At 44.7% G+C, this 24,881-nt stretch overlaps 1 protein-coding gene across 4 annotated transcripts in view; it reads left to right on the forward strand.

Annotated features, from left to right (window-relative positions):
• MYH10 (myosin heavy chain 10) overlaps positions 1 to 24,881 on the forward strand; it is a 1,171,079-nt gene that overhangs the window by 235,067 nt on the left and 911,131 nt on the right. For 2 of the 4 annotated variants that reach the window (XM_085616841.1, XM_085616840.1), the window contains exons 6-7: positions 13,973 to 14,002; positions 20,184 to 20,201. In XM_085616841.1, the coding sequence (XP_085472967.1) occupies positions 13,973 to 14,002; positions 20,184 to 20,201 (48 nt within the window). The remainder of the gene's footprint in view (positions 1 to 13,972; positions 14,003 to 20,183; positions 20,202 to 24,881) is intronic. The other 2 variants (XM_085616842.1, XM_085616843.1) reach the window with 1 other exon arrangement.

Raw genomic sequence — 24,881 nt, forward strand, 5'->3', positions numbered from 1 at the left:
GATCCCGTCGATGGGATCGTCGACGGTGGGATCGTCGACGGTGGCTTCGTCGACGGTGACTTCGTCGACTAAAGCCTCGTCAGCGACGGCTCCATCGACGGCGGCTCCGTCGACGTCGATTTCGTTGGCACAGATTCCGTCGACGTTTATTCCGTCGACCAGCGTTCCATTATCAACAGCTCCGTCGACGAGGCCTTCGCTGAAGACGTCCACAGTGCATACCATGCAGCAGTCGACGGCAGGTTCTTTCATAAAGATAAAGGTGAACAAGATTTCGTCTGCCCAAAGGTCAAGGAGGGAACAGCTACCTCATGCAACTTCAGCGCCGCTTTCATCATTCACTGGGGTTCCTTTGACACCATTACCAACTGGTGCTAGCCTCGTTAGGCAGGAAGAGATTATTCCTGTAGGGGATGCGCAGCCTCCCTCCCCTTTATTTGCTACGGATTCTGATCAGGAGTCCGAGGGTTTACCGGAGTCCTTTGGAACGGCGCAAAGCCCATCCGACTTGATAATTAAATGCCAGGATGACAGCAGTGAGGGTGAAGACCCAGTTTACATACAGCAGGTGCCTGTGAAACATGCAACGGCGACTCTTCCATTGTCGCTCATAACTAATCTCCAACGCATGTTGGATGACTACAATCAACGCTTTCCACTATCTCCACAGCGTTCTGAGGTCCCGTTAACTCCTGTGGTTCCAACAACTATACCACCGATACCAAATGTACCTCTGCTACCGTCTGCACCACCAAGGCAGGTCCCAGAGAGATTGTTGCCTCACTATGAGCCTCCGCAGGAAGTCCCTCAAGAAACAGAAGAGGGTGAAATCCCAGATGATAGTGGGGATGTGGATAACGATGACGATGATATGGCGGAGTGGGACAATGACCAAGCACAAACTCCATCCCCCTCTCAGATAGTAACAGGGGATTCACCTCCAGTGGACATAGCGAATTTTCACCAACTAATGGAGAGGGCGGCGCAACGTTTTAAACTGACAACGGAGCGCAGAGAGGAAGATTGTTTCCTGTATGATTTTAAGAGTCAACCTTTTAAACAGACTCATGCTATTCCTATTGTGGAATTTATTTGGGAAGAAGGCAAGAAGTTGATGCAAACACCGAATACCTTGCCGGCACAGGTGCCTAGATTAGAGAAGAAATATAAGGCACCAATAGGAACCCCAGCATGCCTCACGGGACAGGCTAAACCTGAGTCAGTCGTTACGCAGGCAGCGCAACGTAAGGCAAAAAATCCGGCGTCGACTGTCACCGCACCACCGGATCGTGACGGACGTCGAATGGATGCCATAGGGCGTAAGTTCTCTTCAATGGCCTCTACTGTGGTTAGAGCAGCTAATGCCTTGGCCATTTTGGGTCGCTATGACCGACAAGTGTGGGCTGATATTTCAGATGTGCTGCAAGAGTTGCCGGAGCCATCTAAGGCAGAAGCAATGAAGTTGCTTCAAGAGGGAGAAGCAGCATCGGCGGAGATAATTGATTGTGCAGTAGACATCGCCTGCACAGGGTTCCGTCAGCTTGCCGGAGCGGCTGTTCTGCGCAGGCAAGGATGGTTAAGATCAACATCCTTTCGACAGGAGGTACAGTCCATGATCCTTAACATGGCTTACGACGGCGAGGCGTTATTTGGAAGTCACGTTGATGAGGCACTCCAGTCCATAAAGAAGGATACTGAAACAGCTAGATCCTTAGGAAACCTACAATTTCAAAGGCAAAATTTTCGTGGTGCACGCGGACGCGGCACCTCCTCCTCCAATTTTCGAAGGGGTAGTAATCAATACAGACCCTATAATCAAGGATCCAACCGATATTCGAATGGCCAGCAACAGCAATCTTCACGACAACAGGCCTCCAAGTCGTATAGAGGGAAATCCTCATATAGAGGAAACGCATCTAAAAGACAGTGACTCTTTCCGGACATGCAGGGTTGGAGGTCAAATCTCTCTGTTCTTTTCTCAATGGTCCTCCATCACAAGGGACCGTTGGGTTTTGGACATTGTGAAAAAAGGACACGCCTTAGAATTCACCAAATTCCCTCCTTCCACACCACCCTCCGGACCACCACCTGCTCACATGAAAGAACTTTTGCATCAAGTTCGACTTCTAAAGCAGAAGGGAGCTGTAGAATTGGTGCCAGTATCTCAAAGGGGAAAGGGTTTTTATTCCCGATTCTTTCTGATCACGAAGAAGAACGGAGAGTGGAGGCCCATCCTCGATCTAAGGGCACTAAACAAATACCTAAAGAGCCAATCCTTTCGTATGATGACGCTAGTAGACATCTTGCGTCTACTCTCGCAGGAAGATTTCATGGCAACCATAGATCTCCAGGATGCCTATTTTCATATTCCTATATTACAAAGGCATCACAAGTTCCTGCGCTTTCGAGTGGGTCAACACGATTACCAATTCAAAGTGTTACCGTTTGGTCTGCGCTCGGCCCCTCGTGTGTTCACGAAGGTACTAGCTCCAGTAATAGCGTTTCTGCGACTTCAGGGAGTGCAAATTTTTCCATATCTGGACGACTTTCTCCTGAAATCTCAGTCAAGCACTCACCTAAAACAACACATACTTCTATGCCAGAACGTGTTTCGCTCATTAGGTCTGTCCATAAATGCAGCGAAATCCCAACCTCATCCTGCTCAGCAAAGGGATTTTCTGGGAGCAACTCTGGAAACGGTATCAGCAAGAGCGTTTCTTTCCCTAGAGCGTCTGCAAAAGATTCTACGGCTGGTGGCTTTGATCAAGTCAAAAGAGTCAGTTTCTGTGAGATTGTTAAAATCGTTTCTGGGGATGGCGTCATCCTCCATTGCCTTAGTTCCCCATTGCAGGCTGAGAACACGTCCTATTCAGGAAGCACTGGATGTTCAGTGGCGTCAAGTAACGGGTTCTTTCCACGACATGGTACGTGTCACAGATCAAATGAGGTCAGCACTCGCATGGTGGGCAAATCCAGCCAACTTGACAGAAGGCACGTCTTTTCTGTTGGTACCGCCGGACTGGACAATCACGACAGACGCCTCATTAGAGGAATGGGGCGCGCATTTGGAGGATCTCTCGTTAAAAGGGAGATGGTCAACACACCAAAGAACTTGGCACATCAACAGGTTGGAGTTGATGGCGATTTATCTCGCTCTAAAGTCCTTTCTGCCCTTGATCCAAGGAGAATCAGTGCTTATACAGACAGACAACACAACCTGTATGCACTATGTGAACAAACAGGGCGGAACAAAATCCCCAAGTCTCTCCAGGTTAGCTCAAAGAATTTGGGACTGGTCTCTGTCATCAAATCATGATTACAGCAGTACACCTGCCAGGAGTATCCAATGTCCTAGCGGATTCCCTGAGCAGGTCCTCCTCGTTGACCCACGAGTGGGAATTACACCAACCCACTCTAGAGAGGATATTCCAACTATGGGGTCGTCCGCAACTGGATCTTTTTGCTACGCCGCAGAACCGGAAATGCCGGAATTATGCAAGCTGGCATCCCCACAAGGAGTCGCTGGGGAATGCCCTTTTGATAAACTGGTGCAATCTATTTGCGTACGCCTTTCCTCCAATTCCCCTCATACCTCGGGTCCTTTGGAAGATGAAGAGACAACCTTGCCACCTGATTCTAATAGCCCCACGCTGGCCCCGACAAGGGTGGTTCTCAGAACTTCTCCTGATGTCCCAATGTCAACCAATCCTCCTGCAACATCGGACAGATCTGCTCACTATGAGCGAAGGGAGAATTTGCCATCCGAATCCCTCCTCACTGAGCTTATCGGCCTGGAACCTGAACACCATGAGTTCGCCCATCTAGACATCCCGCAGGATTGTAGGGATATTTTGGCCCAAGCAAGAGCACCCTCTACAATCAGGACGTACAAGTTCAAATGGAAAAGATTCTGCCACTGGTGCGCTTCTAACGGAGTCCACCCGATACACTCCACGACGAATCAATTACTACCTTTCTTCCTGCACCTAGCTAATTCTGGACTGTCTTATGCAACCCTACGGGTTTTCCTAGCAGCAATTTCCCGTTTCCGACAGGATGGATCAAATTCCCTTTGTTCCTCAAGAATAATCCGTCAATTTTTTAAAGGTCTGTTTCGGAAATTCCCGCCAATTCGGCGCCCTCCTCCGTTGTGGCATCTTAACGTTGTGTTGGCGCAATTGATGAGACCTCCGTTCGAGCCCATTCACAAGGCCGACTTAAAATATCTAACTTGGAAGGTCGCACTACTTCTGGCATTAACGTCTTCACGTCGTGTCAGTAACATTCATGCTTTTACCGTCAAACCTCCGTTCCTGCAGTTCAAACCGGATGCTGTAGTGTTACACATCAATCCATCATTCCTACCCAAGGTGCCTACTGATTTTCATATTAATGAACCAGTAATATTAAAGACCTTCTTTGCCAATCCTCAGACACCTGCAGAGCAAAGATTGCACTCTTTGGACGTGAAGCGATGCCTAAAATTCTACATCAGTAGGACAAGTTCGTTTCGAAAATCCGATCAACTTTTTATAGCATATGGACGTTGTCATAAAGGACGTCAGGTTACTAAGCCGACGATTGCACGCTGGATTTCGGCAGCTATTGTTTTCTGCCACCAAAAGGCAAACAAACCCCTACAGTCTTCAGTGAGAGCGCACTCCACTAGGGCAGTATCATCATCTACTGCCTTATTTGCTGGAGTACCTTTGCAACACATCTGCAGAGCAGCTACGTGGTCGACCAGACACACGTTTACTAAGCACTACTGCTTGGCAACGTTAAGCGAAGAGGACGCTGCAGTAGGACAGGCAGTGCTACGCAATCTTTTTAAATAAGGTGAGCCTCTTCCTCCCGCCTCCATATTGTTTCCATTTATAATTGACATATAATGCATTTATACAATTACAGTTATTCAGTACTGTCATATGCATAAGAAGATTGATTGTCATTATAATTTCGAAGCTGTGTGATCATGGAAACAATGATGATTGTTACTGCTAGCTATTCTATATTCAAGCATGTGAATCTATGAAAGACACCCCAATACTGGAGAAGAACAATTGTTACTTACCTGTAAACAGGTGGTTCTCCAGTATTGGTGTCTTTCATAGATTCACATGCGACCCTCCCTCCTCCCTTCAGAGGCTCTCTTCTCCTCATACACTCTAAAGGTCACTTTGGTGCTACGAAAATCTGAGGTGAGGAGCTCTGAGGAGAAGGTTCTAGAGAGGAGCTGGCGCCTGATTGGCCGTAGTTTGGACTAACATAATGACAGAGATAGACTACAAATGTCTTTTTTCTCTTTCCATGTATCTCTATGGAAATTTCATATAGGGACATTCTTGATGTTATCACTTACTTATATCTCTGTTTTTATATGATTACTTATGTATATGTATATATATATATATATATATATATTATGGATGTATATATTGCTATATTATTTACCGTGGGACTCCCACTCCGACGACGGGGAATATTCAAGCATGTGAATCTATGAAAGACACCAATACTGGAGAACCACCTGTTTACAGGTAAGTAACAATTGTTCTTGTCGAGCTGAATCCAGGTAGGCTGAGGAATCTGCATTATTCCAGATACTAAAGGCCCCTTATTTGCTTGGGTGGTCCATAAATCGCACACATTCTCGTTGTTCACTCTGAATTGATTTATTTCATAAAGATGTTTCTGGGCTACAGCCTGGCAAAGGCCTCACTTATCAGTCAGTCATCAAAACATTTCTTTTCCTTTAAGAGAATTCTGTCTTCGCCTGGGGTTTAAAATTGCCCTCGCTAGCCTTGTTTATGTTTAAAATCTTTCGACCTATAGGTCTCTGTGACATACATATTGGAATACCACTTTCTAGGTGCCATTGTTTGTACCAAGAGCGTTGTGAAGCTCTTAGACTCTCATTTGAAAGACCTTAAATTGTCTTCTGTGAGCATACAGTTTTGCAGCGTGAATCTTTCTGGATTCACTATGCTGTGCATTATTCCGCGATCTTGTGGTTGGGTCCGGATTCGTAGTCTTTTCTTTGTTTTTTTTTTTTTTTTTGTAGCCCAGGTGGGCGTCGACGTCCACCATTTGGTGCACCTCCCGTGACGTCGTCGTGCTTCCTGCGGAAGTCCCACCTTTGGGGCGCCATCTTCAGTTTCTTTTTTCCGCCGTTGGGTCTGGATCGTCATCGGGAAGCTCCAGAAATTCACTCGGAGGAAGAAGGAAGAAAAGCGAGTTTCATCGATAGAATCAAGAGAAGACATCAGGAATAGAACAGATTTCATCAGGAGCGCGAAGAAAGAGGACCAGCGAACCTTTTTCTTCGACAGCCTTGGAGAATGCACGCTCAGAGACCCTGAGCGAAATGGACAAGACGCCATTCAAGTTCTGCCCAAACTGCCACCACAAGTTCGCGCAGAAAGACCAGCATCCGGTCTGCAACCTCTGCCTACCGGTGGATCACCGGAGTATCGACTGCAACGCCTGCTCAGCCTTCGCGCCGAAGACACTCAGAGTGAGAGAGAGGCAGAGAAGAGCCAACGCCAACATGGATGGCAAAGGGAAACCCCCGACACTCTACGAGCTGGGCCTCGACACGGACGACGAGGACAACGTCGCCGAGACAGCCGAAAACTTCACGGTCGTAGAGACCGACAAGAAGAAAGAAGACGAGGTAAGAGAATCGTCGAGCGCAAATCAAAAGACACCTCGAAAACACGAGGGTGACTCGAGAAAAACTGAGTCAAGGTCCACGAAGGGAGCCCCGGCGCCGAAAACTTCGACGTCCAAAGGGGGAACTTCGGACAAAAGGCCCAGCGGATCCTTACAAAAGGACTCCCTGGGGCAGAAAGACGCCGAAAGGCAAGGGTCGTCGAAATCGTCCCATGAAACTGGCCGATCGACGCAGAAAGAACGTTCGACGTCGACGCAAGTTTCATCGAAGAGACCCGCGGTCGACGCCGAAAGCATCTCCGAAATGGAGAAAAAGAAGAGGCGGCTCGAGGCCGAAATGGAGAACATCCTTCAAAGGAAGAAGGAGTTCGACGCCAGGATGAAGGAATTCAAGATTCCAACGGTTTCATCGGCGGACGTCGTCGAGGTCGAAGGCGAGTTCGACGCCGAAGGGCTGACAAGGGATCTCGAGGAAGAAGAGGAGCCCTATTATGAGGAAGAAGCCGAGGAAGAAGACCAACAGTCGTTCTACGAATCGGCGGCATCTACCAGCAACGACGTCGAATGGCACGATCTCGACACCGAAAACCCGGAGGAGGCCGTGGACACGTACCCCTCGAGGCCTTCGCCACCCGACGACATCGGGGTATACAATATGGTGGTGAAGAGCGCAGCAATGGCCTTCGGCGTCAAACTCGACGAGGAGAGGCCGAAAGCCGATTTTCTCGTCGAAACACTGCTCCCCATCCAGACTAGGAGTCAGTTCCTCCCCATGCTACAAAGCGTGATGAACCAGGGGAGAGAAGCCTTCAAGGAGCCTGCCACCTGCCGGTCGATCACGCCCAGGACAGAGAAGAAATATAAGCACTCCTCCCTGGACCCACCTTACATCAAGGGTAGCGTCACCGCAGACTCCATCATAGCCTCCACGGCCAGGAGAAGGGCCAACGTTCCAGCAACTTCGGGCCCACCTCCGGATAAGGAGAGCAGGAGGATCGACCTCACAGGCAGAAAGGTCGAGAGGAACGCCGCAATGCACTGGCGCATGGCGAATTCGAATGCACTCCTCAATAGACACCAATACCAACACTGGGATGAGATGGGGGAGCTAGTAAAGCACCTCCCCGAAGAATACCGCCAGAGAGCCTCTCACCTGGTGGATGAAGGCAAGAACATCGCCAACTCCTGTATAAAGACGGCGTTGGATGGGGCAGAGACTTCAGCAAGACTCATGGCCATAGGGGTCACAGAGAGGAGGCATGCATGGCTAAGAATCTCGGGATTCAAACCGGAAGTGCAGAACAACATCCTGGGCACCCCCTTCAACGGAGAGACACTGTTCGGAGCAACGGTGGACGAAAAGCTCACCCAGCTCAAGAAGGAAAACGAGACAGCGAGGTCCATGGGGGCCCTACAGCTGAGGGGAATGAGACGAGGAAATCCCTCGAGGAGACCCTACGGTAGGGGTGGAAGCCAACAGGGGACGTCGCACCAGGCGTTCCAGCAAGGTCAGCAGGGCGAAGGTCACGGACAAAGTCAGCAGAAGCAAAACTGGCAATATCAACCTCGGGGCCAGTCCTTTCGCGGTAGAGGGAACGGACGTGGCCAAAGGAGGAGAGGGGGCGATCAGCCCTCCTCGAAGTGACTCAGCACGCAAGAAGACGCCTACCCTCGTAAGGTCCCCAAGGGTGAGGCGCAAAAAAGTGTCATCAGGGGGAAGAGAAGATTCAAGAGCCTACGAGCATACGTCACCAGTAGGCGGAAGGCTGAGGTTCTACCTTCAGGAGTGGCGGCGTTTAACCACAGACAAGTGGATACGGAACATCGTGCAGTACGGATACTGCGTAGACTTGGAGAAAAGACCTCCAAACAGGAAGCCGAAGGGAAGACAGAGATCGGCCCAAGAACTGGCAATACTCAGAGAAGAGACGCGGAAACTCCTACAAAAGGGAGCCATAGAGACGGTGCCGTTCAGGGAACGCAACAAAGGGGTCTACTCAAACTACTTCGTGGTGCCGAAGGTAGACGGAGACCTCAGACCCATACTGGACCTCCGTTACCTAAACAAGTTCATCAGAACGCAAAGGTTCAAAATGACTTCACTGCAGGAGGTACTGCCACAGATAAGAGAAGGGGACTTCATGGTCACCGTGGACCTCAAGGATGCCTACCTTCACATCCCAATAAACAGAAGGCACAAGGCCCTTCTAAGATTCAACATCGAACAGGAACACTTCCAGTTCACAACCCTGGCCTTCGGATTAAAATCTGCGCCAAGGGTCTTTACGAAATGCCTGTCGGCGGTAGCGGCACACCTACGAAAGCAGGGAATACACGTATACCCCTACTTGGACGACTGGCTGGTCAAGGCAAACTCACGCGAGAAGTGCGAGAGGCACGCAAAACGCGTAACAGACACCCTCACAAATTTGGGATTTTCCATCCACTGGGGAAAATCATCGCTGGAACCGGAACAGGTAAAGATTTTCCTGGGGGCAAAGATCAACTCCCTCAACAGTACAGTAGTGCCCAGCGACAGGAGGACAGATGCTCTACTGAAGGAGACGCAGCTCTACCAGAAGGGGCGAGCTCTGACAGTGAGGGCGGTGAGCAAGATGATGGGGATGATGGCGTCCTGTATCCAGCTGGTGCCGAATGTACGCCTGCACATGAGACCATTCCAGGAATGGCTGCAACAGCAATGGTCACAAGCAAACGGAAGTTGGGAGGATCTAGTGGTTGTTACGCACGCAGTGCAGGAGGAGATAACTTGGTGGAACAGAGACAACATAACAACGGGGAGAAGCCTGACACCACCAAGCCCAACAATGACCATTACCACGGACGCATCGCAGAAGGGATGGGGAGCGCACATGGACAACCTCAGAGTAAGGGGTCTATGGGCTCCAGCAGACGCGGTCCGCCACATCAACTACCTCGAGTTGAAAACGATACTGTTAGCCCTGAAGGCATTCCAGAGACACCTGTTCGGCCAGAGGGTGTTGGTACAGACAGACAACACCACGGCGATGTTCTACATCAACAAACAAGGGGGGACACAGTCGTTTCCCCTCTCATCCCTAGCTCAGGAGATTTGGAGATGGGCCATACCTCTCAAGATAGATCTACTGGCAATTCACCTACCAGGGAAGGACAATGTGGAGGCAGACTGGCTAAGCAGACAGACCTCAGCATCACACGAGTGGGAGCTCAATGGCCAGGAAACGGAGAAAATCTTCCAGAGATGGGGGACTCCCACAATAGACCTATTTGCAACACGCCACAATGCAAAATGCCGAAGCTTCGCGTCCAGGCAACCAGAGCAGCAATCCAAGGGAAATGCCCTATGGATAAGCTGGTGGAGGACATTTGCCTACGCCTTTCCGCCGATACCCCTGTTGCACAGAGTGCTCGACAAGTGCAGAACCAGCAACATGACTCTGATCCTGGTGGCTCCACAGTGGGCGAGGCAGACATGGTTCTCACAGATTCAAGAAATGGCGCAAGGCAATCCGTACAGGTTCGAGAGGAGAAAAGACCTGCTCTCAATGCAAAACGGGGAGGTCCTGCACCCAGAGCCAGAGACACTCAACCTAGCAGCATGGCTCCTGAAGACCTAGAGTTCGCACACCTAAGGTTACCGAAGAGCACTATGCGAGTGCTACGGGAGGCAAGGAAACCTACTACAAGAAAGTGCTACAGCGCAAAGTGGAAGAGATTCACGGTGTGGTGCAGGAAAAAGGGCCTGCAAAACAGAATGACAAGAGACTCAACTGTGCTGAGGTACCTCACACACCTTCTAAAGAGTAACCTCTGCTCGAGCTCCCTAAGGGTACACCTAGCAGCGATCGTTGCCTACACCAGAGGTGAGAAGGGTGGAAGCTTCTTCACCTCGCAGGTGGTGAAGAGATTCATGGAGGGAGCCAAAAGAATGGCACCCCCGAAAAGGTTGCCGCCGCCGGCATGGAATTTAAACGTGGTTCTGACGGAGCTCATGAAGGCGCCGTTTGAACCCATTCACAAGGCCACTCTACAAATGTTGACGATGAAAACTGCCTTTCTAGTGGCCATAACCTCACTACGCAGGGTGAGCGAGCTTCAAGCACTAACGCTACAGGAGCCCTACATTCAAATTCACAAAGACAGGGTAGTCCTGAGGACGGACCCACACTTCATGCCCAAGGTAGTGTCGGCGTTCCACATGAATCAGAGTATCCAGATACCGAGTTTCTTCCAAAACCCGACTACAAACGCAGAAAAGGCCCTGCACACCCTCGATGCCAGAAGAGCGGTGATGCACTACATTGAAAGAACCAAGGAACTCAGGAAGTCGAAGCAGCTGTTTGTGTCCTTTGCTACTAGCTTCATGGGTAGACCAGTGACCAAGGGCACCATCGCTAGGTGGATTGCCCTCACTATTCAATTCTGTCACAAACAAGCTGGACAGGAGCTAACGGAGGGGCCCCAAGCTCACTCCACAAGGAAGAAGGGGGCCACAGTTGCCTTCCTGGCAAACACGCCCATCCAAGACATTTGTCTCGCAGCAACTTGGGCATCTGTGCACACGTTCACAAAGCACTACTGCGTGGACATTCAAATGAATAAGGAAGCACAGGTCGGACAGAAGGTGCTACAACACATTTTCAACGACCAGCGATCATCTTCCACCCAGCCACCACAAAAATAGGAAAACCGCTACAAAATCTATGCACAGCATAGTGAATCCAGAAAGATTCACGCTGCAAAACGAAAAGTTTCTTACCTGTCGGTGTAGTTTTGCAGCTTGAAGATCTTTCTGGATTCACTAGCGAACCCACCCACCTCCGCCAGGAAGATGAGGCTGGAGGAAGAGGGGGTGAAATGGATAGGATCAAAGAAGTGGAAACGTACAGAAATATGGACAAAAGGATTAATCAATCGCCTAGGGTTAAAAAAGGGAAAAAAAAAAAAAAAAAGGGAAAAAAGAACCCGAAGATGGCGCCCCAAAGGTGGGACTTCCGCAGGAAGCACGACGACGTCACGGGAGGTGCACCAAATGGTGGACGTCGACGCCCACCTGGGCTACAAAAAAAAAAAAAAAAACAAAGAAAAGACTACGAATCCGGACCCAACCACAAGATCGCGGAATAATGCACAGCATAGTGAATCCAGAAAGATCTTCAAGCTGCAAAACTACACCGACAGGTAAGAAACTTTTCGTTTTCTTTCCCTCACTGAAAAGGTTTCAACAGGCTTTCGTTGAAATTAAGAAATTATCCTTTATGCTTTCAATCCAGACACCGGTTCTGAAATCGGATTCAAAACCATTTAAGGAAGGTACGCTGGATCATGGAGTAAGGTTTAAAGTATATTTATGATGATTTTGCTAGTCAGTCCTTACCCACCCTCTTTCAAAACGCCGGCCAAGCAATCACCTCAATTAGCATATGCTGTTCCTCGACCTTGAATGTTAGGGTGAGATGGGGATATTTTGTAGGAACTGGGTGTGCTGATTAGTTTTGCTTGTTTAAGAGGTAAGAGATGGAGGAATGTGATTACACACACACATTACAGGTCTTCGGTTCGGATTCTGCTTTTTTTAAGCTTTTATTTTCTCCTCTTTCCTGTTGGTGTAGAGTAGACCATGCTTAATCAGCTGTAAATTAAAGAAAGCAAAGAATAGCAGTGCTGAGTACCCAGTAAAATTATTTTTCCCTTTCCTCAAGAGCAGTGTTAGAACATGCTCTATAGTAGGTAAGTTTGGTAAGGTGTGACCAATGGAAATTAAGGTAACGATTAAAGATTTGTAACACAGCCCGGTCCATTTCGATGCACAACGTTTGCAGAGATTTCAGTGTGGATTGCAAGTCTGGAGCTGTTGATCAGGCATGTCCAGCATCACTAAATATCCTCTTTATGTGGTATTTTCTATAGTACCTTTCTTCTAATTTAAGCCTTCGATTGTACAATTCCAGGATGTGTAAAAGAAATCCTCTGCTTAAAAACTAAATATTTGTTTACTGTAGGGTTCTCCAACTTTTTTGATAGTAATATCTACTGGTGTTGAATGAATGTAATCCCCAGCTACTAATAAGTGTTTCAATAATGACCACATCAGACAAGTGGCAACCATATGCAAGATGCGAGCAGTGATCACCTCAACTCACCAGCCTGGTTGCCAGCAGTAATGCAAAAAAGGCTTTGTCAATTTCAAACGCCTTATATGGTTAATGCATAACAGCCACAGCCCCTGACACAAGCTAATAATCTTAGTAAAGGTCTCCCCAACACTACGAGTCAACACTCAAAAACCAACTTAAATATATTTGTAAAAATCAACTATTTTTCTACAAACCTAATCTTTTAAGTTCTGAAAAGACGCACATTTTCGACTTGAATACACACTTTAGAATTTTAACACACATACATTAATTTAACCAAGCAAAAGCTTCTAATTTAGTAGGCTGGGCTGCAGACAGGAGAGCTACAAAAATGTAACTGGAATACTACCAGAATCTCATGAGCTACTCGTTTGAAAAGCCTGGTCTACTGTAATTTTTGTCGCCCGCTATGGTTACATGTTCTAATTCAATGTGCCCAACTCTCTCTAGAATGTTGTGCTATCATTTCAATTCCTTTTCCATAAACAAGTTGAGATCATGCAGAGCATTGGAAGGTTGAAACACGAGTTGCAGGAAATTCTTCCCATTGTTTGGCACCCAGGCTTAAGTAGATCAAAGTGCAAAAATTGAAGAACTTTTAGACCGCCATGCTGCACTTTCTTGAGTTCCAGTCTAAACAGATGAGTTGAATAGAATGGTGAATTTACTACACTTGGTAAAAACACCAATATGCCACTGTGATTTATATACCTTCTATACCTGCCACTCAACTTTTCCACGTTAAAAGTAGGCGTAACCTGCAAAATCTGTATTGAACACACCAAATCCAGCATCTTTTTATTTTTTTGCAGGCCTTTTACCATGATAAATTTTGGTCGGTTTGATCTGCCAGAATCTATCAGGTGAAAACTGTCACAATATCGCTAATTGTCACACGACTTATGATTCCGGTTCTTGCATCAGCCCTTGATTGCACAAGGATTGGAATGGAGCCCTACATTTGTAATGAAGGATTTAGTGTTTTATTTCACCTAGTGAAAGTTGAATACTGTGTGTGACAAAGTCCTTTACTAGATTTAATCCATTTATTTCATGACTTGGCTCGGATGCATGCTGGCACTTCCAAAACGTTCTAAGATACTTACTATGTTATCGTTGCCATATAAATAACGTGTTTGTTGATTTTAAACCAACAGCCAGAATCTCCAAAACCTGTGAAACACCAGGCAAGTTATATTTTAAATTTTATGTTGCTTTGTGCTTAATGTAAACAAACGTTTTCTGAACTGATAGCAAGTTGAATGTTTTTGTGTGGTTTGTTCCCGTCCTGCCATTTTAAACTTGTCGTGAAGGCACAGTAGTCTGGAAATTTCACCAGATGGCAATCTAGAAGCATGTTACTTGTTACTGTTTACTTATTTGGGGGCTTCTGTTTTTTTTTACCAAACAAGGAAATGTTTATTCAAAATAGCAATCGATGTACTTTATTATTCTGCTTGCTTGTTGGAAAAAAGATAATCTTTAACACGCTTTTTCTCCTATGTCAGAATGTATTTTGTTTAGCAATGTAAGGGTTGTATAATTGCACAGAGTGTAATCTATTTATTACCATGTTGAGTGTGTATGTAGGGGTTTTGACACGAGACGTAGAGCGTCAAGTAGGTCCTCACTCCACTCCCTCTACAATGGTAATAATTAACATATTAAACTCTGTGGAGTGGCATGTATGATTTATGCCATAACATTTTTTAAAGTGTATTCGTTTTAAGAAAAAAGCTATTTTATCAAAATCTTGAATGCAAGTGGCTACATGTGTGGCTTTTAGGAGAGTTGTTTCTCTGCTAAAGCAGTTGTAACACGCAATGTGTGAGGCAGTAAGCAGTGATTTGCTTATGCCAATTTTGCTGTACTGTGCTGAATTTGACCTTTGCACTGTAGTAATGAATTTGTGATTGTGCATTTATTATTAGTTTTTCACTGCCATGGATATATATTTTTAAAGTCTACAGTATCAAAACCTTTCTGTGCGTTTGTATTGTGTATGCATGTGTATACATACACACACGCATATAAATGCAGGAACGGATTTTTTGGTACTGCAGTCTGGTTAAAATAAGGAAGATGCAAGTAGAACCATTTTGGGAAATCCCTGGAATCCGGAGTGCCCATGTCATTAGTCTTGAGCTGCTGCATAGGCCTTTCCAGGCACTGTTTTTCTGTCAAGTGGGACAGTACAAAGATCCAAGAGGGACAGCTGGTGTATTTGTTGGGGGTAAAAACCCCTCCGTAGACTTCAGTCTTTGCCTTCAGGTTTAAAGTACGTGCCTCTGCTGTGTATAAGAGGAACTAAGAGACCAGTCGCTGACGTGTAGAAAATTAGTGTGCCAAGGGGTCTTGTGGAGAAGTCCGTAAAGCCAAAATAGACTAAGGAAGGAAGGGTCTTGGGTTGAGATCCAGTAAGAATCTACTTGACTGACTTTGATAACAAAAGGTTCAAGTTGTGCAAAATATCAAAGAAATGTTTAATGTGCTTAACCTCTCTACCACCATTTAAATTTTCCTTACCACCTTTCTTGACTCACATGTGTGAGATAAGCGGTTCTGGGGGGGTGGAGGGTGTCATTCTCCACTTGTAAACAAGAGAAACCCTCAGTCATTTGCAGAAAACAGTTTGCGGGGATGGTTAACTCAAAGCAGAGTAGTGTGTTTAAATTGTAACCAGCTGTAGCTTTTGTTGATTGGTGTTATAACCCCCTCCCCCAACTAATAATTAATGGAGGGCATACGGGCCCTATAGTCTTCACTGTATGTCAAGTGCGCCAGTTTCGGTTCTGCCAGAAACATATAACAGAGGATCATAGATCCAATCCGTGTGCTGTGCCAAAAAACATTACTAACTTTTCTTCTACAGAAATGCTAGATAAGAGTTTCTGCAGCCCAGTTTTCTGTACTGGCACATAATGTCTCAAGTACGATTAATGTTTTTTTTCCATCCAACCACAATGTGACACACTATAACCAATCTTCTATTTCTACATAGCTCCTCCCTTTATCTGAGCTATAAATAGGGAGAAGAACCAATACATTTCTTGCCATCCCAAAGCTTAAAGGAATTGAGGCTACGAGCGGGCAAGGAGGAAAGGACCCAAGTACAGGAAAGAGAAAAGGGTATTCAGAGTAGTTAAGGTTATCAGTAAGTAATTGTCAATACCTCTTCAACCCATTTCTCGTACCATTAATTATTAAATGATGATATATCAGAGCACTGATATTCCCAGACAGATACAACTCCTGGTTAAAGCAAAGAATAAATAAAATGTTATAAAGATTTGCAAAATACAAGACGAGAACGATCATTTAGGAAATTGCAGTCATTAATACTCTAGATCTGAACTCCATTCATTTAGTCTCTCACATCAAATCTATAAGGTCAGACAAAGGCAGATGAAGTGGCCCACTTACCATATAGCTGTTGGTTGGGCTGCAAATGCTTCCGTCGGGGGATAACATTTAGAGACATAAACCATAGAAATCATACTTTTTGAGCCTTTGAAACCATGTTGAACACCATACACCATAAGAATTGATAAACAAGCATTTACAATGCAACGGTCTCGGCATTGTTAAAGTTAGAGCTATTGGCCTTGCTCATGACAATGCCGTTTCTTTAAATGTTTTAGAAACAAAAACATAAACAAAAATAATGTCATGAGCAATGCCAATAGCTCTAACTTTACCAATGCCGAGACCATTGCATTGTAAATGCTTGTTCTTACAGGGAGATTAAGTGATTTGCCCAAAACAGGATGTTGTGCCGACGCCGAGACTCTTAACACGGTTTCCCAACTCCATAGTCTGCCCCTCTGGCCTTGATCCGTTCTCTCCTCCTGTCCTGAACCTCTGACTGCAAGGGCCCATCACACTTTTTTTTTTTTTTAAACGATCACTTTCTACAAGTACCACTCAGTGCCGTGCCATAACGTGACGTACTACTAGCAACGTTTCAACATGTTGAAGAAATACACTCAGAGTATTTTATAAATCCTATCCTATTTTACGTGATCTATATTGCAAACACTTTCAGAGCTTTGCGCGGGCTGTTCGCTCACCCATCTCTAACCGTGGTGGCTCGAGCTCCCGCTGTTTAGAGCAGCTCTCTCCACAGTAACTGCTGTATCGAGCCAGCAGAAGGCGCGGCAGCAGCACACTGGGCGTCTGTGTCCCCACTGCATGCGGCAGTCCAAGCGTGATCCAGGGTCACTAGCCACTGGATCTGGAATCGGGAGCCGTCATCATGAACTGTGACACAAAGCATTATTATGCAAGAATGTAAGGAACTCTTTTCCCTCTGGATAGATTTGCCATCAGCAGTCATGGAAGGTGCTGGCTAGCCTGCCTATTACATGGACTGATGGCCTTGATAGGTCTTATTTATATATTTTACTTCCCAAAATCAGCTGGATTACGTTATATTTCAAGTGTTAACACTGAGCTGGTTAATCCGACCCACCACCTTCCCAAGATGGGCTGCTCTAAGGGTTGCCAAGCAACGCCTGCCCCTGTTTTTGTGAAACTTGACGTGCTCTGAACTTTTTGGGCTTTTCTGCTCTTGTAAAGCGCTTAAGAGCATTAAAATAAATAAGCCATTTCCGTTGCCTTACTTAAAACTGCATTCAGCTGTTTTTCCCCTTTTCCCCCCTAAATGTTCTATTATCAGCCAACTGTGGTGACACAGTTAATTTTTAAAAAAAAAATAATCTTTCTGCATGAACTACCGTCCATGAACCACATTTCAACCTTCCCTCCGTCCGAACACGTGCATCTTCCCTGTTGTGCCATTGTTGCTATGGGCTGTAGGCAAGGGCATGCAAACCACGAAAGCAGGCCATAAATGTTGTCCAGCATTCCCTGTAAAGGCAAACTCACAACCACAACACCGGCTGTGAGGGTTTCACTGGGGCAAGTGGCACTGAGCCTCCCCTCGACCAGGAAGAAATCCCTCTGCCCTTCACAGCAAAGCGTTCCATCAGCCTCCACCGGCACACATCAGCCTCCACCGGCACACATCCGCATTCTCCCCCTGCCCAGAGCAGTGCCACAAAAGATTGAAGAGGGCAGACCGTCCTTGTGAAGCACACCATTCTACAACGGGTCTCGCTAATCTGCAAAATGGAATGAAAAGTGTGTATTGAACGTTTAAAAAAGGCTCTAGTAAAAAAATACATCGCTTGCAAGGAGTTTCAGTAACAAGATGCGAGATTTATTTATTGTCGAGAGCCTGCCAGTCCCTTAACAAAAGCAGCGGCGGGGAATGGTGGACGCTGGACTACAGGACGAGTGCCTGTGTGGGGCACAGGCAAGAACCAGCACCAGCCTCCTTAGATCCGCTCCGAGCAGCAATTCAGCACGGAAACGCCCCGTCGAAGGAGCCGGACAGGGCGGGGGAGAGCTGCGTTCCATCAGTTCTTCATTCCACACACGCATCGGGCAAGACTGCCTCCGCTCCTTGCCAGGAACAGAAGCGCGAGCTCACAAAATAATATCTAAACAAGGCAGAGCAAAAGGCACACCACCGCCTTTCTCCGAGGCAGGCAAAACAGAAATGCCTCGGAGAAACGCAGGGTCCTTTTCGGATTCGGGGGCGTGTTTTGCTGTTGTCTCCTCCTTGAGACTTTTCGCAAAAAACACGCCCCCCGATCCGAAAAGGACGGGGCATGATTGGAGTGACGGGACCTCTTCTCCAATGGCTGGCCAGCATTTACGAGGCCAGCCAATGGAGAACAGGGCAGAAGAGGGGCGGGTTCAAGCCCCTCTTCTCCCAAGTCATTAAATCTCCGGACTTCCGGTCTGCCGACCGGATGGTCCCGAGACCTAAAAAAGGTTCTTAAATTGTCTATTATCCCGATATTTTGCCAAATTGTAAGTACCCTTAACACATCCAGTATGCACAAAGATTCCTCCTCAGGAGTAAAAGGGAACTGAAATGGAAAAAGGAACAGTTACATCCTGATGAAAAACGGATGTAATTTTGGACAAAAATGAATTCCTGATCTGCAAACCAATCTATTGCATAATTATTTTTCTATAAGGAGGTCTAATAGATAAAGAAACTAGTTTGCCCAGTCTGTGTGCTGGCCATTGAAAAGAAAACCTTCCGAGGCGAGTGTTTGAGATCTACACTAGAAAGAGGTTGAAAAACGATAACTGAAATGCCTTAAGGGTAGAAGGGAGATCCCATGAAGGATCTATTGATTTTTAAAGAGGGCATACGCATAGAAAAAAACGATTAAAAGTCTATTGACCTAGGATTCAGTTTCAGCAATAACTTAAGGTGATCTAACTACCCTTATTGCTCGCCGTAGTACTCTTCAAATGGAGAATGCTAGTCCTATATCAAACACATCGTAGTCCATGGATTCAAAGTCCTCTCAGCACATGAGAATAGAATTAGAAAGGGAAGATGCGAGAGGCTCAGAAGAGCATCTAATGGATAAATGCTTAGATTCTGAACTGTTGATAGGGCTACTGAGGCTGAAAGCCCTAATCAACCACTTCCTCTAAAATGTCCTCGTTGTTAGACATATCCTCTGACATAGACTTAGGGGAAGAAGAGGAACCCACAGCAGGCATTGATCCACTGGGAGATCCATTCTGACATTTTGTACATTATCCTGAGTACAAGAACGAGCACATGGTGGCAATAAGATGCATGATCACACACATGACACCAGCAAGACTCTGCAGCTACCCTCTGAACACCAGCACAGGGGAACTCTTCCCACTTGCACCTACCAGAAACGAAAGGACTGTAGCAACCTTGAGGAACTCGGGGAAAATGAAGACCTGGAAGGTCTCATCCTCTTAAACTAAATGTATACAAAAGGGATTTAGCTACATAGACTCAAACCCACCACATGTGGTGTGCCCAGCACACTACACTACTTACTAGAGAGACTGTGAAGAAGGCCTGCAGGTTCTTCCAGGATGCCTAGCAACTCCTCAAGTTCCTGCGGGTCTCAAAGCACTAGATCTGCAAACCTGAACCAGGCAGGCTCTTATGATTACTGCCTTCAGGAGGCAGACCAAAGAAACAGGAAGTATGGTGAGTCTTCTCCCTACTTTGTGCCCATTAAGGGGAGGGGCAATGTGGGGGAAAAGGTGATGTGTAGAACTCAAATTTTAAGTGTGGTTACTCTGGGTCATGTGGTGGCTGAATGGGGGAGGTGGGATACTTCATTTAGTAAGTAATGCTACTTAAAATGAATTGATGAGTTATCATTAGTTCACCCGTCTAGACTTATATTTTGAGAATTGTTATAATCCTAACAATGAATTTAAGAGTGTGTACATTTTAAATATAACCATTAACCTGTGACTTTTTTGTTTTGATGTCATTTTTAACTACAGAGTGGATCCCTGTTGTATGTGAGTAGCATGTAGTTCCCTACCTTTTTAGTTTCTTCATGTAAAATATCAATTCATAATTAATGGCTTTTTTAATGGTGGCAGTATTACTTTACCGTGTGATAAACTTGCAATGATAACGTGCATGGCATGCTGCATGACCTTGCAGTTAGAAGACACCCTTTAAGATTGCTTGCTCTAATGTAATTGGCTATTTTCTGTGCAAGGAATAGCATTCAGGAATGAGGGTTGGAGTTGTTCTGTTCACAGTTGGGGGGGGGGGGGGGGGTGTCTTGAGGCAATTATTGGCTCCTCGAGTCCTGTCTGTTGATTTTTTGCCCTTTGTAGAAACCACACCCAGCACCATATAATTGAATAAAGGTAACTTATCAAGCTGATATCATCATATGTAACAGATGGAATTACCATTGAGACTTAAAACGAAAACCATCAATACAAAGGGAGAATTAATTGGACACAGTTTTTGAAAGATTTATTGGGCTAATTATCAGAACAAACCCTCTTTGAGACAATTAGTGCCATATGTATTTGTCAGTCAGTCAAATAATTTTCATTTTGCCAAAGGCCATAAAAGATACAAAGTACAAACTTAAAAATATTCCATATTATCTGTTAAAAATACACTTTTTCAGACAAAATTTCAGTATTTTAAGGCTTGTCTAATATTACAATAAATCATAAGAAAGTCCTTATTCTAATATAATGTTGAGTAAGCAAGTGAAAAATAGATCAAATCAGTAGAAAGTTGCTATAGAAAATATAATGGCCTGCAATGTCTGAATTTAAAAGAACGAAATAAACTTAACAAAAACTGTTTCCTAGGTACTAAATAGTATGGACATAACATAATAAAGTGCATTGTTGATTGCAAACAACGATTGTCAGCTGGGCAAGTTCGTCCATAAGCCTTTCTCTGTTTAAAGTTGTGAATACATGTAATGTATTGAACCTAAAACGAGTTAAAAAAAATAAAAACCTGTACGATGCCCTTTGGCCAAGGTGAGACATTCTGAAACAATTAGGCGGTTAAAAAAAAGTCTCCTCATCTGACCATACAGATAGCCCCAGCTTCATTGGTCCATGGTTGAATCTATCCTCCAAACTGGTACTTCACAGTTCAGCATGACAGATAAATGAGGGTACAATTGTCGGGACTGCCAGTAATCTTCATAAGAAGGCATCTTTAACTGTCTGAATCTGAGTTTGTCATGAACTGCTAAGCATTTGCTTTTAGATACGCATCCTTTCATTGCATTGTCTTATTTATGAGCGTTAATCACAGCAGTGCTAGGTGTTTAATCTGTGCAAGAAACGGTGTTAAATCATCAAGCATGCAAATGTTAAGTTAGGCAATTTAAGTTTTCCACCTACCCATCCATCAATTGATGATCATCTCATTTTTGTGTGTAAGTAGTAGTTGAGCAGTCCAGATCCACATACAGAGCAATAGTACCTGATGCATTAGCCTCTTGTTTGTATGAGCAGACCGATTGATTCCACTTTCTTGAACAAAATGGTGTTAAACTGGTCATATGTACACACTAAGAGCAGAAAAGAGCCAACATGCCTGCCTGTATAGTTTATTTTCCTTCCTTCTGTGCAATCGCAATGATCCATGGCCTGCTAGCTCCCAGCCCTCAAACTATTGCTCCCTTTTGTGCTGTTTTGAAAGTGATTGAAAAGACTGCACAGTGATCTGGGCATTTAGTTGGCTCAGTGCCACCATACATCCTGTCAACGTCCAAGGATTGCTTGCGGGTGTTAATAGCAACAGATTGCTATTGTTCGCTGCTGAATTTAATGCAGGATTCTTCTTGTCAGTGCCTTACTGCAAAAACATAATGAAGTGCAGGGTTGGGGGGGTTCTTAAGACTTCCCCTATAGCATTGTATTTTGTCACCTCACTTTGGCCCTATCACGCTATCTTGTTTATGCACCGAGTGCTTATTCCCATTTATGGCAAGTGTTTCTGCGGATCGTACACGCTTCCCAGGTAATATAACCTACTTTAAATATGAGGCTAGAATCTGCTGCCGGGGTACCCCCCCTTAATGGACCCAGGCTGGTTATACTTGTTATTTTATTTATATTTTGCTCCTAAATATACATAACATATTTACAGTTGTAAAGGACAATAGGTCACACAGTTTGAATAGTACAGGACAATGCTACAAAGCTCAATTACTGTTATTGCCCTAGGTAACATTCAGTATTTTGGTGCATAGTGAATCAACAATACATAGAACTGCAGCAAGTAAGTAGCCATCCCAGAAAATTAAAAAAAAAAATATATATATATATATATATATATATATATATATATATATATATATCTTAGGAGGAGAGAAAAACAGTGGAGAAGGAGATACCAAGACCTTTCAAGCACAATTACAGTAAGGAGAAAATGTATTCGAAATGCCAACTACACCTAAATGTCTCCATATAAAAATTATATAGTCTCGTTTCAAATTCCTAAATCAAGCCTAACTAATTTCCCGCTTAATATAGACTGGGCTAGTTTACTATTGTACCGCCACTCTTTCCTGCTTAGTGGGGGGTGACTGCCTAGCAGTGGGCTTAGTTGTATATTGGAAAATGTAGGAGATATTTATGTAGATATGTTGATTTTGAGTTTCGTTTTGGAGATACATATTCTTAATTTTATTTTTATATGCTACATTCATTGCATCTCAAGGTAAGAAGTCCTCAATTTGAGCTGTGTACAAATAAGTATTTTTATCTGTTATTCTTTGTTTTTGTTTTTAGAACTTACAACTTAATACCACTAAACACTGACTATTTTGACTTGCGTTTAACACAGACTATTATAAACTTTATGCCGGATCCCAGCCACTTTTGCTGTGGAGACAATACTCTTCAGTTTCTTTTTCTTTGTATCCTTTAGTGGAAACTATCACTTCAAGAAACCCATTTGGAAATTGGGATTAAACCTGGATGGAGCAGCGGTGCCGACTAAATCATTTATCTTCTTTCGTTTAAAAGTACAGTTAAGGAGTCTGTTTTGCTAGCATACAGGCTCAAATAGATGGAAAACTGTAATGTCCATTAATAGGCGCGAAAGAGCTTCATCACCCCAGCTAAGACCCAATTGGTTCCTCAATTCATGTTGCCACTTTGAGTAGGATCCTTGAGCACAAAGGGCTCTTTTCAACTCTTTCCAAAAATATTGGAAACATTTTGTTGCTTATCCTCTTATTGTCAGTAATGTCCTTTTCCTTTTTCCCAAAACATCAACCTATTCCAACCAAGTCACATGCATGTGGCTAATGATGTTGCACAAATTTGCCTATTTCCCCTCCATCCTCTAATAAAAGACTAACCTCTGGCATTCTGCACTGCCACAGGTAGTTGGACAAGCCTAAATTAACAGAAAAATATGTGGTTTTCAGATGTCCTATTCTGATAGATGCTAGTTATTTTTACAGTTGAAGGACTAAGTTCATGAAACCCAGCACTGTTATTGAGTACTACTTCTGCTAGAGTCGGCACAATTCAAGCTTTCACAATAAAAGAAGCCTAGTTACAATTCAACATGGACATAGTTACTTTGCATACAAGCCCAAGATTTGTACCCATCTTCAATTTAATAAACCTGTTGTACTCAAAGCTTTCTTCCACGATCCTTTAAGTCACTCAGTTTACAAAGATGGTTTAAATTCTGCCTCAAAGCGATAAAACACATCAGAGTCTGACCAACTACTGGTTACATTCTCTATGGCAACTTACACAGCACTCTATGCAGTAGTGCCTCTTGTAGATAATCGATGTGCAGCCATGTGTAGCACTACTCCCTGGATGCAGTAGCAGTCATATACAGTTCTACACCATCTTTTTAGTTAGTGGGTGAAGCCTCTCTATCTTATCTCAACTTCCACAGTGTTAAGGTGTGTGTGTATAAAAATCTCCCAACTCCCTTAAAGAAGGGAGAAGACACTCAAAGACTGGAGGAATTAACCTGTTTAATGAGCTGGGCATCTCCCGACCCGGTGAATCAAAGAGACACGTTTCGGCTGTGCAACAGCTTTTTTTAATCTAGGAAGTGCAATTTTGCTGTTGACTTTATACTTCTAAGATTCTAGGAGCATAGAAAACATACTCGTAAGCAGTGTGTACATACACTCAATGTCATTGGTAAAAGCACAATTGTTTCACATAATCATTAGAAATGTTCCTAAGATTTCAAGCTGGATGAAAGAATATATTAATAGACATAGCTATATAAAAACATGACATATAAGACCATTCTACAGAGCGTGCCTGCCTGCTTCCTCTGGTAGCAATATTACTGTAAGCTCGCCGACGGGAAATCGGTCTTCAACAGATCAGCTCCAAATCATTGTATCATCATAAATGCAGGTTAATTATTGCTTTTTTCCCCCTCAGCTATGACTGAACTCTTCAGGGCAGGTTTAACAGATAGTGGTTAACAACAAGTTGGCAGGAATCTTCTTTTTCATATCCTTAAGTAAAATAGTACCATTCCAAATGTGTTTTTTTCCTTTGTGTTCAGTTTTCAAGATAACCTTTAACAGGAAGTACCCATAGGTCACAGCCAAAAGTTAATAGATCTTGTTCGCAACATACTGTCACGTAATGAACTTTATCAGTTACAAATCAGAAAGAAAGCAGTGCTGCGGGAGAGTGCTACAACAGTGGCAT

This window comes from Triturus cristatus, chromosome 7, assembly GCF_964204655.1.
Source record: "Triturus cristatus chromosome 7, aTriCri1.1, whole genome shotgun sequence".
Classification (NCBI taxonomy): domain Eukaryota; kingdom Metazoa; phylum Chordata; class Amphibia; order Caudata; family Salamandridae; genus Triturus; species Triturus cristatus.